This window comes from Manis javanica, chromosome 10 (genome assembly GCF_040802235.1).
Source record: "Manis javanica isolate MJ-LG chromosome 10, MJ_LKY, whole genome shotgun sequence".
Taxonomy (NCBI): Eukaryota; Metazoa; Chordata; class Mammalia; order Pholidota; family Manidae; genus Manis; species Manis javanica.
This window is the reverse complement of record NC_133165.1, coordinates 17,827,038-17,845,175: the sequence shown is the minus strand read 5'-3', so window position 1 is coordinate 17,845,175 and position 18,138 is coordinate 17,827,038. Positions and strand designations below refer to the sequence as shown.

Genomic DNA, 18,138 nt, shown 5'->3' with positions numbered 1-18,138 from the left:
GTTATAGGCAAATGAAATATCTAAAGTGTACTTGTCTCCAGAATTCCTTGTTCATATATGTTAAAGAATCTGAACACATCTATATAAACTCTGGATAAAGAGAGGAATCTGTCAATATTTGATTTTATGATTTCGCTAATTGGGGTTAGTAAAGAGAGGTACTGTTGCACTCCTTAATTCCTTGCTAAATATCACAATTTGTATTCTTCAAAAGCTTAAGTGGATGTACAGCTGGGATATGTGAAGAAAGACAAATAAAAAAAGAAGAAAGAGGAATAAAAATGGAAACATACGCAAATATATATTTTGTAATCTTTACATTAATTCTTAACAAAGCTACCATCTTCAAAGGGAAGATTTTTTTGGTATAACTTATAGTAATGCTTCCATTTCTCTCTGGAAACATAAGTGGGAAGCATGAAGTAGACAGTGGAGGGAAGCCTGAACAAAAGGAAATGGCTTGCTTTCATTTAGATGTTCCCGCTGCCTTATTACTGATGTTTTCTGTCTTAAAATGGCAACACATGTTTGTGGGGTAGAAATATCAAGGAAGTATTTTTGCAAGGATTGAAGAATTCCTATGACTAACTGTTGTCATTTCATAATATACTTTAAATTCCAGCTTATGTAAAATAATAAGGCATGCTGTTCCCTTTGTTTCTTCATTCAGGGGTGGAAGAAAACAGTTTGGACAGTTTTGTTTTTGATACGCTAATTCCTAAACCAATTACCCAAAGGTACTTTAACTTGTTGATGGAGCATCACAGAATTATACTCTCAGGACCTAGTGGTACTGGAAAGACCTATTTAGCAAACAAACTTGCTGAATATGTAATAACCAAATCTGGGAGGAAAAAAACAGAGGGTGCAATTGCCACTTTCAATGTGGACCACAAGTCAAGTAAGGTAAGTCACAGATTCCTAAGAGAAGTACTACCATTTCTCCATAAGTGTCTTAAGCAATTAAGCTTTAAGATTGTGTGAAATTTTCATATTGCACATGGAAACATATCCATCTCTCTGACTATACCTAGACTCTGGTAGATGACTAAACCCTGTTACATGAATTTAAACAAGACTGCTATTCAGTAACATTCAATTATCAATTACTTCACAAACATTGGGAATGGACAGAAGAAGATGACAGTTCCTATTATCTTATTTCTCATAGATATCCATTTAGGAATTGTTAAAGTAGAAAGCTAGACCTATGCAGAGTGCTATAGGAGTAGGAGGAAAGATCAGCTCTTCCTAGAGGAATCAGAGCTTTATGAAAAGTCAATAATTGGTCTCAGTCTTCATAAATAGGAATTAACTACATTGTTACAGCAATGGGATTTGGGTATAATTCAAATATTTCAGGTAGAAATTCTGGGAGTAGCAATTTACTTCCATCATATTTCTAGAGGATTTCTTCTTAGGAACCTTAGGAGATTGAACACTATTCCATTTCACCATCAGCTAAGTTCCAGTGTATCATAATAATCAGCCTGAACATGCTTAACTATTAAATAGACACAAAGGGCTATAAAACCTAGCCAGTGCTTTCATATGTTCTGGGTAAAATACAGAATCCTAAAAAGGAAACAATTGATGCCTGACACTCCTAATGGGAGACTATTTTTTCCTGTAACTATTTATTATGCTCTTAATCAATTCAACATACTGTTCTCTTAAGAAACTGTTATAAGCACTACCTTGGCGGAATCCAGGGAATACTGGGTCATTTTATTTTTACAAAGATATCCTCTGTAGATGATGTAATGTGACCCAGTCTCTCAGAAACCTCAGGCCTTCAAGTTTTCAGTAATAAACATGACTCTCAAAAGCAACCCAAACTCACTGAATTCTTGAAATAAGTGAACATAAAGTTCTTAATGGTATAAGCAACTATAATCAACAAACTGGACAACCAAAAGAAATGGAAAAACTCTTAAAAATATTCAACTCACCAAGACCAAATCAGGAAGAAATAGAAATATGAACAAACCAATTACTAGGAAGGAGGTCAAATCAGTTTTTAAAAAAATCTCCCAATAAAGAAATGTCAAGAACTGGGTGGCTTCACTGGTGAATTTTACCAAACATTTAAGGAAAAATAACACCAATCTTTCAAAAAAAATTAAAGAGGAGGGAACACTCCTGGACTGATTTTATAGGGCCATCGTTATCCTGATTCTGAAACCAGAAAACAACATTACTAGAAACAAAAACTACAGAACAATATCCCTGATGAACATACTTGCAAAAATTCTCAATAAAATAATTAATTAGCAAGTCAAATTCAGTATCATATTAAAAGGGTAATTCACCACAATCAAATGGAATTTATTGCTGGGATACTTCAAGGATGTAGATACTTCAAGGATGTAGTAGACAAGGATGGTTCAACATACACAAATGAATCAGTGTGGTACAACACGTGAATAGAATGAATGAAAGGAATCATGTGATCATCTCAATAGATGCAGAAAGAAGCATTTGACAAAATTCAAAATCCATTCATCATAAACATTCTTAAGAAATTAGGCACGGAAGGAAATTTTTCAACATAATAAAGGCCTACATATATATATTAAGCCTATAGCTAACATCATGCTCAATTATGAAAGACTGAAACAAGGTTAGAACAAGACAAGGAAGCCCACTCTCATGCACCTATTTAAGATAATACTGGAAATCCTACCTAGAACAACTAAGGAAATGAAAGAAAAAGTATCAGAATTGGAAAGGAAAGAGAAAAATCATCTGTTATCAGATAGCATGATTTGATATATAGAAAATCCTAAACACTTCAAACAAAACTATTAGATCTAATCAATTACTTCAGTGAAGTTGCAAGATACAAATTTAATATACAAAAAGTCAGCATTTCTATACATTAACAATGAATTTTCTAAAAACAGGAATTAAGAAATTATTGCATGTCCAATAGCATCAAAAACAATAAAATACTTAGGAATTTAATTTAACTAAGGAAGTGAAAGATCTCTACTCTGAAAACTACAACATTGTTGAAATAAATTACAAATAAATGGGGAGGTATCCTGTGTTCATGGATTAGAAGAATTAATATTGTTAAAATGTCAGTTCTATCAAAGGCCATCTACAGATTCAATGCAACCCCTATCAAGATTCCAGTGGCATTTTTACAGAAGTAACCAGAAAAACTCTCCTAAGTTTGAATACACTGGAAAAGATCCAAACAGCCAATGAAATCCTGAGAAAGGTGAACAAATCAGGAGGCATCACACTTGCTGATTTCAAGTAATACTATACAGCTATTGTCTTCAAAACACTGCAGTACTGACATAAAACAGACCAAAGGACCAATGGAAAAGAATCGGGAGCCCAGAAATAAACCTAAGCCAATGTAATCAACTAGTATTTGAGAAGGGAACCAAAAATACTCAATGGAGAAAAGACAGTCCCTTCAATGAATAGTACTGTGTTCATTGGATATTCACTTATGAATGAATGTAACTGGACCCATATCTTATACTACTCACAAAAGAAAAAAATAACTCAAAATGCTTAAAGACTTAAATGTTGTATCTGAAACAATGAACTAGAAGAAAACAGGAACAAAATTCCTTCACATGGGTCTTGGTAATGATTTTGGGGACATAGCACCTAAAGCACAAAATCAAAAAACAAAACAAAACAAGGGACAACATCAAAAAAAGCTACACAGCAAAAGAAACCATCAACAAAGTAAAAAGACAGCCTATGAAAAGGGAAAAAAATATTTGCAAACTATGTATCTGGTAAGGGGTTAATAACCAAAATACATAAAGAATTCATACAACCTAATAGCAACAAATAAATAGATAGATAGATAAATAGATAGATGATAAATAGATAGATAGATAGATAGATAGATAGATAGATAGATAGATAGATAACCCAATGAGAAAAAGGGGCAAAGGATGTGGATAGACATTTCTCCAAAGAAGCTATAAGGAAGGCCAATATGTACATGAAAAAATGTTCAACATCACTAGTCATCAAGGAAATGCAAATTAAAACCACAATGAGACACCACCTCATACCTTTTAGAATGACCATCATCAAAAAGACAAGAGATAACAAATGCTGACATGCGTGTAGAGAAGAGGGAGCCCTTGTGTACTGTTGGGATTGTAAATGGGTACAACTACTATGGAAAACAGTATGGAAGATCCTCAGAAAATTAAAAATAGAACTACTATGTGATCCAGCAATTACCCTTCTAGGAATATAACGAAAGGAAATGAAAACACTAATTTGAAAAGATATCTATGCCCCCATGTTCATAGCGTCTTATTTACAATAACTAAGACGTGGGAAACAACTTGTGTGTATTGGTGGATGAATGGGTATAGAAGCTGTGGTATATAAACAGCAGATTATGATTCAGCCATAGGAAAATGACAAAATCCTGCCATTTGTGACATGAGTAGAACTTGAAGGCATTAAGCTAAGTGAAAGAAGTCAGACAAAGAAAAATAAATACTTTATATCACTAATGTGTGAAACAGAAAAAAAAACTCATAGAAAAAGACATCAGACTTGTGGTTATCAGTGACAGAGCGTAAAGGGAGGTGGAATTGGAGGTAAGTTGTCAAAAGGTACAACTTCCAGTTATAAGAAAAATAACTGCTAGGGATGCAGTGTACCGCATGGTGACAATACCGATATATGATGTACAGGGAAGTTGTTAAGAAATTAAATTGTAAGAATTCTCATCACAAGGAGAAAATTTCTTTTCCTTCTTCTTTCTCTTCTTTATAATGTATCTATATTAGAAAATGGATGTTAGCTGAACCTATTGTGATGATCATTTCACAATATATGTAAATCAAACCATCATGCTGGTATGCTTAAACTTATACAGGGATGTATGTCAATTATTTTTTAATAAAATTGGGGGAGGTGGAGTTCATGGACTAGTTCATCAAGGTCCCTACCACTGACCAACTGTGGGATCTAAGTCATCGCTAATTTCTTGGTGCCTTAGTCTTCCCATTTGTAAAATGGGAAGAGGAGTAGGGTTGTGGTAAGGACTGAATGACTGTGTGTGTGCGAATGTAGGTGAGAGAGAGACAGTTTGAGAAGAAGGAGAAAGGGATACAAGGAGGGAGGAAAGGGGAAACGACAGCGTAAGGGTCTCCCGCAGCTATTAATTAGAGCCCTTGGCCCCCCAGTGAAGGTTGCTTCACAAACATACGAGACCCACACAGATCCCCACCACCCACATACACACACACCCCTTTGCTCAAAACTCTTATATGTACTTTTCAAGGAGAACAATGATGTATACAAAGCACATTGTGATCTCTTACAGTTAAATATATATATAATTATATATACTTAAGTATTAAATATAAATATAACATATAAATACACATCTGAATTCTGAGTATTTCCTTGGAACTCAGCACTATTCAAATTGTGGTGGAACCACCTGTTGTCACTTCAACTAAAGAGGGACATGGGATCTGAGGCAGAATATTTAACTCTTCTCTAAGCAGAGGTAGGAAGAGTACAATTTGCGTCAGCCTCCATGTTTAATTCTGTGAATTCTGGGTCTCCTCGTATCTTTATTTCAAAGCCTTTTAACACAATTCTTTTTTTCAGCCAAAATGATGAAAGGATTGACGTCTCTTAGTCACTCTCAGTGTACTCTCTGGTTTTCCTCAATGTTGATGTGACAGAACTCTAGAACTTACTTCCTTTATGAGAAAAACAAGTGGTTGGAAAAAGAAACAGATTTATTACAGGAAACCAGGCATTTTGATAAAGTTGGGGATCACTTATTTGAATCAAATAGACTTTTTGGGCTCCATTAGGGTGTAATTTGACATGCTACAATAAAGTAGGTGAATTTATTAATTATTAACTTACCTTATCCCAAAACCCACCATTATATGTAAGTTCTTTTTATTTCAGTTTAACAAAATGTTTATGCTTGGAGATGGTCTTCTTCAATAATATCATATGTGTCCTTGACAATTTTTTTAATCAGATATTTCCAGCACTCTTATTTTCTACGTCTTCAGAGTAAAACCACTTGTGCCATTATTATGTCAGTTTAATTTTTGTTATTATAAAATAATGAAAAGTAAAGCATTGCCAAGAGTGTTTAATAGAACTAATGACATTAGGAAACTAATAGGAAAAAAACCCATGGACAAATCATAGGCATTCAGCACCAAGAAAGCACAAAGTATAACTAACAAATGTTTATTGTTTCTTTATGTTTGTAGATACGAAGAAGCTCTCAGTAATGCTGGATACAGGGTAGTTGCCAGAAAATTTATCCAGTTCTTACCAAATTGTCAGAGAATCCATGAAGAGTTTTTTTGGGGGGGAGGGGGTGGCAGTAAGGGAGAAGACAAGTTGAGATTGCACGTGGAATTGCTGCTAACAGCATAGATTTACTAAAGTGTGATGAGGCATGAAATAATAAACGTTGTCCCTGGAGGATGGAGGTGCATAATTGCTGATGTGTTGTACGCTGTGCTGTAGATAGCAGTGAAGAGACAAAGGCAAAAGAAAAATCAAACAATTAGCCATCAAATGAAAAAAAATCTTTTCATGGTTTTCGTACCTCTGCATTTTACATTCTGTCCCTCTTCCCACTCTTCAAAATCACCCTCACGCTGCCAGCTGGAATATTTTGATTGAGAGCAGTGCACATAAACAATCACACTTTGTGACATTTGATATAGCGGGCCCAGAAGGCTGGAGATGGATTTAGTAAAGAATATGTGGCCAGCTGAAGCCACTTGGAATGTTAAGTGGGAAAAGATTAGAAAACTCGACTTGGCAGATTCATTTTAGGTGTCTAGAGCTAAAAGACGAGAAGCAATGATCAACAGTTTTTATAAAATGCTGTGTTCTGTGATATCTTCAAAGTACAGGATTCATCTCATTATCACCATCCATCTAGTAGATATGCCTGTGTTTTCTTTAGCCTGATTATATCTTGAACATGAAACTTTTAATGCTAATGCATCAATACTTCAATCGAAGATGTTGCTCCAGTTAAACTGGGGTGGGAATCATGATGTGATTTCAAAGTGGTCTGAGAAAAATTCTTTAAGTGATATGACAAAATTATTTGTGTATGCCTGTTTCCACTTGTGAGTGGTCCATAGCTTTCATTAGATTTCCCAAAGAGTTTCAGTGCCCTTCTCAAGATGAGAGGGCACCATAATAGAATCTAATGGCCCTACTTTTCCAAAAATCACCCAGTGACTTTTTAATTACTAAATTCAATGCCTTATGCTTCTTTTCTCTCCCTCGGTCTCTCTCTCTTTCTCTGCCTCCATGTCTCTCTTGCCTATACAGAGAAAATTGCTGTAATTGATCTCCCTTTCCTAGAAATTCATCTGATTTTCATGATTATCATATTCTCCTTATATCCATGCTACCCTGTAGGAAGCACCTTCTCAGTCTTTTTCACTGACTGCTCTTCCTCCACCTACCAGTAAATGAAAATATTGCCCAACATTCTGTGTTCTCCCACATTCATTCTTGTCTGGATGACTCTCCTGGTTTCAAATTGGCTGACTCCACTTGGACACTGTTAGCCATGCCCACTCTCCCAAGTAGTAGGCCTTTATATTAGCTCATAAATATGTTTCTATTAGTATCCCAAGTATATATGTTTAAAAATGCCAATTTCAACTCAAAAATATGTTCCATCCATTTCTAATCCTTTCCATCTAAATCCATTTCCTTCATCCATCTCTCGTACTACCACCCTCTCACCCAGATTAGTATTCTTATCACTTGGACTACTGCATTGGTATTCTAACTGCTTAATTCACACTTTACATTAAATTTCCCTCCTCTCTTTTCCTGTCTTTAGCCATTCACCTCATGGACAATATCATATCTTTTCATAATTAAAATATGACCACATTAAAATCCTTCAATGTTTTCCCATTGCTTGCTTTTTGCACTAGATAAAAAAATCTTCCCACTTGAGTTCTGTAGTCTCTCTTCAGTTCTGCAATTTCAGTATTCTCTTTTCTGGCTTATCTTCCTACTTTACAATACACTTACCACACTTTGAAATCACAATTCTGACTCCATTACTCAGATTCCCCAAACAGTCAGTGTTTCTTCATTGCTAATAGGAAAAGTCCAGTAACCTCAACAGTCATTCAAGGTTTTTTTCCAATTAATGCATCACTATTTCATTCACAAAACATATTCTACTGGTTCTTTCTCACATGGATATCATATTTTTGTGCTTATTCTTCTGATTGTTCTTCTCCATTTGTAAAGCTGTTCTTAGACCATCTTAAGTATCAAAATATTACCTAAACTTAAAGAATTAATAGCAAATAATACTGCCAATCTTTCCCAGCAACTACAAGTAAACTTTACATGTTTTGAACTAAATCTTTGGTGTATACTCTTTGGAAGTAATGTATATTACTTTTTAGTGTGAATTATAGTTATATATATACATGCCTAACCTATTTTGGGCAATAAACTTCTTGAATGCTTTTGCCATTTCTAATTAATCATCATATCCTTCACATTTGTGTTTCCTTTGAGTAGTAAATTACTTTCCCTTAATGAAGAAAACAAAAAGCAATGTATTGATGGTCCACAGTGATTTATATATTAAATCCAATGTCCTCTGCATGGGTTCAAAGTCTTTTCTGTTTTTCCCTTTCATTTTGACTCCCATGTACCATTTCTCTGCACACTTATTTCCCCGGACACAATGCACACTTACACCTCCAGCTATTACTCTTTATTATTTATATTTCCATAGATCCTTGTACCCTCTTCTCTGACCCTTGAGTCTGGGTTAGGTGCCTCTAAGTCCCTGAAGAGCGTGTTGTGCATTTCTCACCGTATAGTGATTTGCTGGTTGACCTGCCTTCCTGCTTATCAACTCTGAGTTCCTGGAATACAGATATAATCTCTGAATCCTTGGTGCCAGAGTACCTGGCACATCGTTGGCACATGCTAGAAGTGTGCTGAAAAGTTAAATAACCTAGTACTTATCATTTGGAATTCTACTCACTATTCAAGATTCTTCTCAAACTCCACCTCTCACGGAATGTCACATTGCATTTTGTAAGTTCACTGAATTTATGTTTACTTACCACCCTCCCAAGCTCCAGCATTATCTGCCCCAGAAAGCTTTCCTTGACACCCACCAGGCAGTCAGAGTCTCCTTCCCTGACCTCTCATGGCTCCTAGTACACTATGACATTGTATTCAAATGATTTATCATATTTAAATTTCAGGACCTACTATGACAGCTCTTAAAGTCTATAGGGGAAGACAGTCTGAATACCCATTTTAACCTCTATGCCCACAAAAGTACTTGATTCAGTCCATAATAAATGTTAAACTTACTGAACTTGAACAATGCTTTATTTTAGTACACCCCAGGACTTTGTGTAGGTCTCTGAACATAGTAGGTTGTGAATGTTCTATCAATAAATGAATGATTTAATGTAATTAAATTATTGGCATAAATTCCATTTTTCATTTAAGATAAATAAAATTCTCTAGACTATTGACCAATATAAACATAATTTTCTGTTTTATCTCAGGCCATACTTATTCTATGTGACTGGCTCAATATAAAGTAAATAGTACATAAATAGACAAATAGTCCTTTAAGAAATTATATTTGAACTTAAGTGAATATGTTATTAAAGTATCTCAAAACCTTGGCAATGCCTTTCATTGCTTTCTCCTTTAAGTTCTAAAAGTGTTATTAGAGAGAGAAGAAAGTTGCATCTGGGGTGAGCAGTTCACATATTTACCTGGTGCCAGGAATTGAGTTAATGGAATTGTTTTTTAACCCTGAGCAAGAATTACAAATTGAAAATGTCATTGTGAATATGAAAATATTATGGAAATGCTCTTACTGATTAGGGTAATTCTAAGAAACTTAATTATGTTCCTGGCCTACCCATCTGTGAGAGCAGTCAATCAGTGAACTGGTTATCATATTCCGATTAAAAGCTATTAGGCAAGAGTGATATCTGCAAAAGTACCTGGAAGCTCAAGAAGTGCTCAGTACTAAATGCTTGTGTCAAGTGGCCCAATGAAATAGAACAGATTTTGTCTTTGGTTGAAGTTACAGCACTGCATGCAGGTAAGTAAGTCAGCAACCACACTTTTATCTGACTCTTAGAACTGTACTTCCATCAAAATGATGTACCCCATCAAAATGAGGTGGAACTAAAATGTTTAAAGTATTAGTGGAAACTTAGGGGTGTCATTTTGGATTTAGTCTATACTTGAAGTCACAAGGTTTGCTAAAGTCCGCCTTTATGATTGCAATGCCAAAAACAAGAATGAAGTCTCAGTATTTGTGGTTTATCATAACATTTCATGTCTCAAACTCCTTTTTTGCTTTTCTTTTGGGGAGAAAACAACTGAGAAATATGTTTTTGTGTTTAGTGTTGTATTTGCCGCAGGTGCTCTGTTACTTGCTTTTCTTTTCTCCTTAAAAAAGTGTATCGTTTCAGCATTGTATGTTTTTTGCTTGTAGAATAAGGTTTTGTTTTAGTGGAACAACCTATGATTTTTAATCAGAGATACTGGATGAAAGGCAAAGTGTGCTATTCCTAAACTATATTTTGCTTGCCACAGATATAAATTTATCATTGATGTTATTTGTTTTATTTTAAAGGAACTGCAGCAATATCTAGCTAACCTGGCTGAGCAGTGCAGTGCTGATAATAATGGTGTCGAGCTCCCGGTTGTGATAATTCTGGATAATCTTCATCATGTGGGCTCTTTGAGTGATATCTTCAATGGTTTCCTCAACTGTAAATACAACAAATGGTATGCTTATGAAGTATTTTGAATGACCAAATATGAAAAAATATGGTGATCAATTTGCTTTCTTGAGCCTTTATACTTTTTAAGACATGTAATGGATGCTTCTAATTTGAGATACCGTCAGTAACATAATCTGTATTTCCAAAGATTCCCCAGGTGTTCCTTAGGATATCTCTTTACTCATTCAACAACTGTATCCCAGGCACTTTTATGAAAGCATGATTTACTTGATGTTGTTAGCTTCTGCAGATACGCTGTAGTCTGGGACACAGTATCAATGGTGGAATGTCTGAATCAGGGAAATTAAGAGCTAGAATGAGGCTTTAGAGCTCTGCTTTCATTCTTTGTCCATATCAAAGTTTAAATTCAGCTACAGAGATATATCAACTGCAGAGATATCTTATCTGCAGAGATAAGTTTAATACATTCATATAACTCTCTCCATTAATAAGCCTAATTTTTAACTATTTACAATAAAAAAGGTTAACAGGGTATTCAAAAACTCTGAAAACCCAGTCAAGATTTACTTTAGCTTGATCTCTAAAGCAAGGATAAGAACAACATAAATATTAGTTTTAATGGTTTAAATATCCCAATTAACTAATCTCTGCCAGAGATTTTTTAAATGTTAAAAATAGATCAGCATAAAATAAATATTGAAACAGGAATGCAAATTCTCTCTTGTTATTAAGAACCTTTAAAATAACTATGACATAATAAAAGAAAAAAAATTAATGAGCTTGGTTATAAGCCTAAGAGTCATAAGATGTTAGAGTGGGATGAGGCCCCAGTGATCACTCTAACCTTTTTATTTTATGCATGAGCAACTCAGGCTCAGAGGGAATATGACACGTCCTGGACGCCAGCGCTGAAATCAGAGCCTCTGGGTCCTCCTTGCCTATTCAGTGATCTTTGTCACTTTCTGACCTAACATTACAAATGATAGTTTTAGGCCTAATGTTAATATGTTAAATTGTTCTCTAAGACAATTTTAATGTATTAATATCTTTTAACTCCAGTATATCTATTTTTTTTTCCAGTCCATATATTATTGGAACAATGAATCAGGGAGTTTCTTCTTCACCAAATCTAGAGCTGCATCACAATTTCAGGTAAAAATAAACTGATTTTTTTTTTAATGGTCTCTTCTGTTTGCTTTTGGTTCATGTTTTTCCATTTGTACCCTGATAAATCCTGCCACTGGGGGCCCATGGTGTGAAAATAATTCTCACTTCTGACACTTATTCTCAAGCAGACATTTTGTGGTCCTCAACCTGTAACCAGAAGTGTTTCTTTAAAAAAAAAAGAAAAGAAAGGAAAAGAAATGTTTTTCCTGCTCACTATGTCACCATCTAAAGTAGAGCTCTCTCATTCTCAGTGTGAGGCATGTGAAGAGGGCTCCTATTTTGGGATCTGTGATTCTCCCACAGAAGAGTGCTCAGCATGTGTACTCCCACTCACTGACTGACCCACATGAGCTGCTTTTTAGCTCAAAAAGGAAAGTTCGTTCCATTATGGCTCTAATACTAATAGACCTCCTGACCTTCTGATCATCACGTTGTGGCCACCAATTGAAACAGGAGCATTAATACTTTATCTTGGAACAAAAATCACTATAGGCTGAAAATATAATTTATGTAAAGATTTCTGATTTTTTTTCAACTCTTTGTAGGTGGGTACTGTGTGCAAACCACACAGAGCCAGTGAAAGGCTTTTTAGGCAGATACCTCCGAAGGAAACTGATTGAGATAGAAATCGAAAGGAACATACGCAATAATGACTTAGTCAGAATTATAGATTGGATTCCAAAGACATGGCATCATCTCAACAGTTTTTTGGAAACACACAGTTCTTCTGATGTTACCATTGGTGAGTTCCAAAATTGCAATATGCCATTTTCCAGGAACTAAAAGTACGTGGTAAAGACAGCCAGATTGGATGGTAGAAAATAACAAGTGAAGCTAATGTTTCTCTAGCTTCCAAAGATTAAGGTTTCTTTTTTTTTTCCTTCTGAAAGTTTGCCTTCTTGTAAGCTCTATATCTCTTGCAAGATCCATTTTGCCTGACAATTATGGTTTACTAAGATTTTACTGAGGTTAAGTAAGTTTAATGTAGACAAATACCTAAAAATCAGATAACCATTTGAAATGAATTGTATTTGTTTAGAGTACCCTTTTTTTAATGCTAAACACAAATTTTAGCTAGTGGCTCATATCAAGTATAGTTGTGAGAGCAGATTTTAGTTAGAGACAATTTAGGTGTTTTATATGTTTCATGAAGACAAAATTGTTTGAATTATTTCCCTTTAGCTGGCACAAAGATGTTTATTTTTGTATTCCTTCTTAAATTGCATGTATAAAAGTCCCTTTCCCCTTGTTATGAATCATAAATATGTACTCACTAAAGACACAGCATAAGTTGGAAAGAAGAATTCTACATTTGGGATCAGAAGACCAAGGCTAAGTCCCATTTATCAACTCATGATGTATTTTGTATTCAGCAATTCATTTCAGCATAGTTTCATCACTTTTAAAATGGGGCAGGTTGACTAGATTAGAACCTTTAAGGTTTCTTCTGACTTGAACATGTTATGTTTCAGATTAAGGTATCAGTATAAAAAAAGGGAAGTCCTGCAGATTGTGTATTCATTAAAATGTACTTTAATAAGAAACAATCTAGCTAACATAATATTCTAAGAATCCTTCAAGAAATACATTAATTCCCTCAAAATTATATCTTGAAATATGTGCTTATATTGCTAAATATAGTAGTTCTCAGAAATGTTTTGTTATTCACATTTCTCAGGTCCCCGACTTTTCCTTCCCTGCCCCATGGATGTGGAAGGTTCTAGAGTGTGGTTCATGGATCTCTGGAACTATTCTTTGGTACCTTATCTTCTGGAGGCAGTGAGAGAAGGTCTTCAGGTATAGCACTCGATTTTCTTTACTGTTTAAAAAAAAAGTAAATAAAATCATCCCTTTTAAAGCAAAAAACATTGATTTCTCTGGGTATTCATGCAGAAGACCAAAGGTTTATATATATATATATATATATATATATATATATATATATATATATATATATATATATATGTATGAACTATATAAATATAGTGGTAAAGTTCTAAGAAGCAACCCATACAACAGTTTTTTCTGTTCTGAGAATAAATATGTAGGAGAAAGAGAAAACAGTTATTCCCACAACTACACATTGAGGGCCAACTTTATTGCCATGGCCGTTCTTGTTAGACCATTCTTGTTAGATAGCCAGTTAATTGCACAGCCTACATCTTATAAGACAGGCAGGTTTACATAGTCCTTGATCATTTTTGCTCTTATATTTGCAACAAGTAGTTTTTGCTTATCATTTCCCAGCTTTTAGTATGTTTCATCATTTGAAGCCCTTTAACATCACTTGCAAGAGTCTTTACTATTTTTGAGGGAGTGCTCTAAATTCTAAGGCTTGAATTTTGTATCTGTAATTGGTTAAGGAGCATCTCTGCTGTTCCTCTCACCTACTTTACATTATGAGGCCCTGAAACTAGCCCTTCTATTTACTCTTAACAGAAAATTCCAAATACATCCCTAATGAGAAAACCCTGTTTGTTCAACAAAATATATTATCCCTTTTCCATCAGTCTTGCTCTTTCCTTAAATTGGAGTTGAAATTCCACGAAATTGTAGAATTAGAAAACCCAATGTTATGTATTTAAGATTTGTGTTGCATAATCATCCAACTTACCTTTGAAAAATCTAATCTTCTTTGCAATAACTCAGCCAAGGTTTAGGCAGTTTTTGCTTTGGCATCTCTATTTCTGGTTATCACAGCCACTACTAAACTTAAGATACAGTTCTTGCTTTTCATATTTTGTCATCTGCAATACTGAGTTAGGCATTTGTACCATCTAAAAAATTGGCTGTACATTTTCCCTCCCTTCACTTCCTTTTCCCATCCTGCTGCTCACCTAGTAGATGGCATGGCAGTACCTAGCACTGTCCCAAGGGTCCTGCTGAACGCTACACCTGTCAGGAGGATGTTCAGAGATAATGATCCCAAAGAATGCTATCAATTAGTTCTACTGCAGTTTTAAATAATTCAGTTTTATATTTTAAAGGGGATGAGCACACCTGGCCCCAGCAAGTGGTTCTAACAAAATAAACGACTTTCCCAGAAATTTTTATTTTTCATATACTTTCAGAATTCTTCTAAAACTACTAATGCTGTCTAAAATGGGAGTTGGGTCCCTCAATCTTAGTCATTTATACCAAAACAAATTTTTATGAAAGTGTATTTACGATATTCTAGGAGTCATTATTTTTAAATTAATATTTAAGTGGCTTCTTTGTTCCCTTCACACAGTTTCAGTATTAATACACTATCATCCTAGGTTTTGTATATAAATATAAGATTCTCCTTGTTTCATGTTTGTTTGCTAATACACAGAAAGAAAAAGAAGCTTTTTGAAAAACCCAGAAACAATAATAAATAAAAATGCTTAGCTTCCTTAGATCTTATTTTTTTAAAGTGCCTACATTCTTAAAGTTTATTTAATATTTAAATCAGTATTATTTATAACTATCCTGGGAATTATAATTGTATAAAGCTTCCTTTTGGGCAAAAGTATAACCCCTAGAGTAATACTAGTTTTCCAACTAAAGCTGAGAGATACTTCCAAATTATTTTTGAAGAGAAGTAAGAGTGTCCTAAATTTCTCACTGTGGTTCTAGATGTTTGGTGATAGGTGAGTGTGAAAGCTGAGCCAAACTTGATGTAGGGAGTCGGGGAGGGGGGCGGATCCAGTATGTGGGAGAGATAACAAAAAGGAAAACCCTTTGGGGGTAGGTAGTTCTCAGTGCTGCAGAAGGATGATTTTAGCCAGAAGTCCACTGGCAGATGACATACCATTGGGTTGGTTCCGTGCGCTGTCTGGAGAAGCAGAAAGGAAAGCGGTCGTGTGTATCGTGAGCCATTCCCTTGAATCGACTGGCTACAGAGAACCTTGAATTGGAGCGAGAGATGGAAAAACAAAATGTGATTGCTAACGTGAAAATCAGAGTTAAGAGAAATAGGAAAATCTCTTCTCAAATGAAGGCTGACGCTTTGATGGGGAGCATGTGGAGGATGCTCTACCAGATGTTCCGGTTGGGATAGAACACCGGTGTGGCAATGGACTGATTTTTATTCTGAAGATTTTGTCTTTCTTGATGTCAGCCATCAATTCATCTAATTCTAAATATTTAAATTTATTTTATTTCAGTTATTTTTCTATAATACCTTTTTTACTCTGCAGTATAGAATTGGGCCTGCTTAACTTTTCATTGGTCACCTCCAATGTTCCTGCCCTTGATGATTCTTTAAAAGGCTGGCATCCATCGATTCTAGACTTTCATATTATTTTTGTAATGTTTACTTTCCAAGAATTACACATTTAACTTCAATTAGTTTAACTTGTATCACAAGCTATGTTTTACATCCTCTGTGAGGTATGTTTTTAACTGAGAGAACACTTCTGCTCCAAAACAAGAGAACTATATATATATATATATATATATATATATATATATATAAATCTAATTATGTCTACTCCTACCAGCATCTCCCAGGAAATGCACAGATGTCAGGACCTGGATGCCTTTGTGAATTTTTTTTAAGACAGAGCCACCATAGCCTCATACAGCTTCTCCAGAAGAAACCCCAAAGTTTATTCCAAGGCAGTCCATGGGTCTTTCATGGTGTCAACGTCCATTATTTTGCTTTGTCTCACTCAGCCACAGCAAGCCACATAGACCACCTCAGAGCATGCTGTCTGGGACCCAATGTGACCCTGGTCACCAGGACTGACTTCCGCAGGGGGGCAGGACAAGGCGAGCTGGAAGTACATCGAGGAACTGGTGTGCCCATGTGGCTGCCCTCATCTCTTCGCTTCAGCTTTCCTTCCTGTGCCCCTGTGGCCTCTGCCTCTTCACAGAGTCCCACCAGCTTGTCTCCTCAGGGTGCCCTCCCCAGTTAGGTTTCAGTTTCACTTCCAGCTTACGCATGTTTTGACCTCTGTTGAACTCCTCTCCTGCCCTTGACTCCACCATCAGCACTTTAAGCGGGCTTTCTCATCCCTTTCTTAGGGGCTTTTGGCCTCCATATGAGTCCTGACAACACTAATGTTTCCATTTCCCATTTTTTCTCCTCTTTTACTAATGGCCTTATAAATAAACATGTAAAAAAGAGTTATTACAGGAAGCAATGAGATTATTAGAGGAGGTTATTCTGGATAAAATGGTTATCAGAGAAACTACTCTTATTTTCAAAGAACGCTTTGAGTGAAGTAGGCAAAGAAAAATCTATTTTCTCTTATTCATCACCTTTCCAAAGTGCACTTCAGTAAAGAACTCCAGAGTTTAACATGGCTTTTTTTTAAATTCTCCATCACTGCGACTTAACTTTCTCAGCTCTGGGTTTTCTTTCAGTTTGTAAAATTACTAATAAAGATAAATGTGGTAGTCATTTCTACATGTATCCCCTGAATGGTGATCATCCATCCCAGATGTTCAGCTTCACTTTGTTTATCCTTCAAGTTGAAAGTGAGCTATGTAGACAGACAGTGTTTATAATCTGGAAAATTGTATACAGATACTTAATTCTCTTGAAAGTCCTATTAAGAAATCAAAATTTGAAAGTCACTCAGGTAGTCACCTGTTTTATTGAGTAGAAATGTATATTATATGTGCTAAATATGTGATCACCTTTTAGATGTATGGGAAGCGGGCACCTTGGGAAGATCCCTCCAGGTGGGTGCTGGACACGTACCCATGGAGTGCAGCAGCTCTACCTCAGGAGGGCCCCACGTTGCTGCAGTTGCGGCCAGAAGACGTTGGGTATGAGGGCTGTGTATCCACTAAGGAGGCCACAACCTCCAAGCACATTCCACAGACGGACACAGAAGGGGATCCCCTGGTAAGACTCCCGTGTCTGATTCTTCCTGTGTCATCTTGACTGCAGTACATGTGGTCAATAGTATTTAGTCATTTGTATCAAAGCCAGTAGTTCCCCGAGGTAATATTTGGGACTGCCCTGATATGGGGACTCAGGTTCAACTCTTTTGCCATTGGCCTGCTTCCATTGGGTGAAATTCTTAAAATGAAAGACCAAACTTGGATGCTTAAAAATAACCAAGAAACTCTGAAACCAGTCTGAACTCTGTGACTGATTTTTTTTTATGCAGAAAATTATGTAAATACATTGTAAACATTGCATGACTCAATTCACTAGGTATGTAAGAGCAAACAGTTTTGTTCTTAAATGAAAAAAGCAAAATAATTTAATCTAATG

General features: G+C 35.5%; 1 protein-coding gene across 1 annotated transcript in view; it reads left to right on the top strand.

The window, feature by feature from the left end:
* The window catches only part of NAV3 (neuron navigator 3), a 376,755-nt gene that overhangs the window by 352,151 nt on the left and 6,466 nt on the right, over window positions 1–18,138 (top strand). The window contains 6 exon segments of the mRNA XM_073214824.1: window positions 671–906; window positions 10,664–10,818; window positions 11,856–11,927; window positions 12,488–12,684; window positions 13,621–13,739; window positions 17,560–17,763. Coding sequence (XP_073070925.1) covers window positions 671–906; window positions 10,664–10,818; window positions 11,856–11,927; window positions 12,488–12,684; window positions 13,621–13,739; window positions 17,560–17,763 — 983 coding nt within the window.